The sequence below is a fragment of the Aquarana catesbeiana genome, linkage group LG01, assembly GCF_042186555.1.
Source record: "Aquarana catesbeiana isolate 2022-GZ linkage group LG01, ASM4218655v1, whole genome shotgun sequence".
NCBI classification, from domain to species: Eukaryota; Metazoa; Chordata; class Amphibia; order Anura; family Ranidae; genus Aquarana; species Aquarana catesbeiana.
Window position 1 is genome coordinate 961,702,271 of NC_133324.1, and position 1,476 is coordinate 961,703,746.

At 37.3% G+C, this 1,476-nt stretch overlaps 1 protein-coding gene across 1 annotated transcript; it reads left to right on the forward strand.

Annotated features, from left to right (window-relative positions):
- Nucleotides 1–305: 305 nt before the first annotated feature.
- Nucleotides 306–1,247, forward strand: LOC141128683 (olfactory receptor 11L1-like). The gene has a single exon (XM_073616119.1). The coding sequence runs from the start codon at nt 306–308 to the stop codon at nt 1,245–1,247; it is 942 nt and encodes a 313-aa protein (XP_073472220.1).
- The last annotated feature ends 229 nt before the right edge of the window (nt 1,248–1,476 follow it).

Genomic DNA, 1,476 nt, shown 5'->3' on the forward strand with positions numbered 1-1,476 from the left:
CCTTTGCGTGCTATCTGGGATGGAGATCTTCTGGGGTGTAGAAGCCTCCTACCTCAGAACCAGACCACGTACATCAACATCAATACTTTAAGATAGCAATACCAGTAAGATAATGGGTCCGATTCTTTTTTCCCACTTCAGTTACAACACACTATCAACATTTATTTTGTGAATAATAGAATTTATCTTCACACCATTATCAATTGTTTTTATTATTTTAGCCCCTTGTGCAGGTGTAATATAAGGCAGAATTTTTTTTTGATCTACAGAATATTGTATCTGAGGTGTGATTGTCTTCTCCACCAATGGTGTATCCAGAGAACTGCACAGCCGTCACTGAAATTCTGGTTATTGGATTTAAACCTTACTATGGCTTCCGGATTCCAATGTTTGTTGCGTTTCTTATCATTTACATTTTGATATTCAGTGAAAATCTAATGATCATCTATATCATTTGGAATAGTACTCGTCTTAAGTCACCCATGTTTTTTTCAATTAAAAGCATGTGCGTATATGAACTGGTGAGCATTACAAATATGCTTCCAATGATGCTCCATTATATCGTTACTGAAAGACCGACCATCACTGTAACTGGCTGCAGCATACAATCAGTTATGTACGGGATTACAGGAGATGTCGGGAGCTTCCACTATGCTTTAATGTCTTATGACAGATACCTGGCTGTTTGCCATCCTTTGCGCTATTCTTCTTTTGTGAATAATATCATCTATCTTCGGGTGGTCATTGCTTTTTGGATTATTTCCATTGCATTTTCAGCTGTCACAGCTGCTTTATTGAGCCAGATACAGTTTTGTGGTCCTAACACAATTCATCATTTCTTCTGTGACTTTTTTCCATTCCTGGACCTGGCCACCTCCGATACAACACCTATTCGCTTCTATACTCTTGTGGTTAGCGCCTTGATGATATTTGTCACAATTCTATCCGTTTTTATAACATACATGTTTATAATTCGTTCAATTCTTAAAATTCCCTCATCCTCCGGCAGGAGGAAGACCTTCTCTACATGTAGCTCCCACCTGATTGTGTTCTCTATGCAGTACAGTGTCAGTCTTGGTGTCTATGTGCTTCCTGCTGAAATAGTGACACCTCAAGTCACCAACACTTACACAATTGTACAGTTTTGCTGGACCCCCTTAATGAACCCACTGATCTATACATTTAACAATAAAGCGTTTCGGGCAGAATGTATGAGAAAGATTAAGAAAATAAATAGAACAATTTGAAATCACATTGTATCACTTGAACCAAGCTGACCTATCATTAAAATTCACATCTGGTAGTAATCAATAAAGCACAGCACCATTACCAAACCAAAGTATTGATTAAAGTACTCATCTCTTATCAAAGTGAAAAAAAAAATGTTCTAATCCAAATACAGAAAATGTTTTATGTGAATCCTTTACATTTTTGGGGCTTTCTTTTTCCTTCAGGCAGACCTTGTCTTGAAAAGTT

Coding starts and splice junctions, on each gene's coding strand:
- LOC141128683 (XM_073616119.1), top strand. CDS start 306: ATGGTGTATCCAGAGAACTGCACAGCCGTCACTGAAATTCTGGTTATT.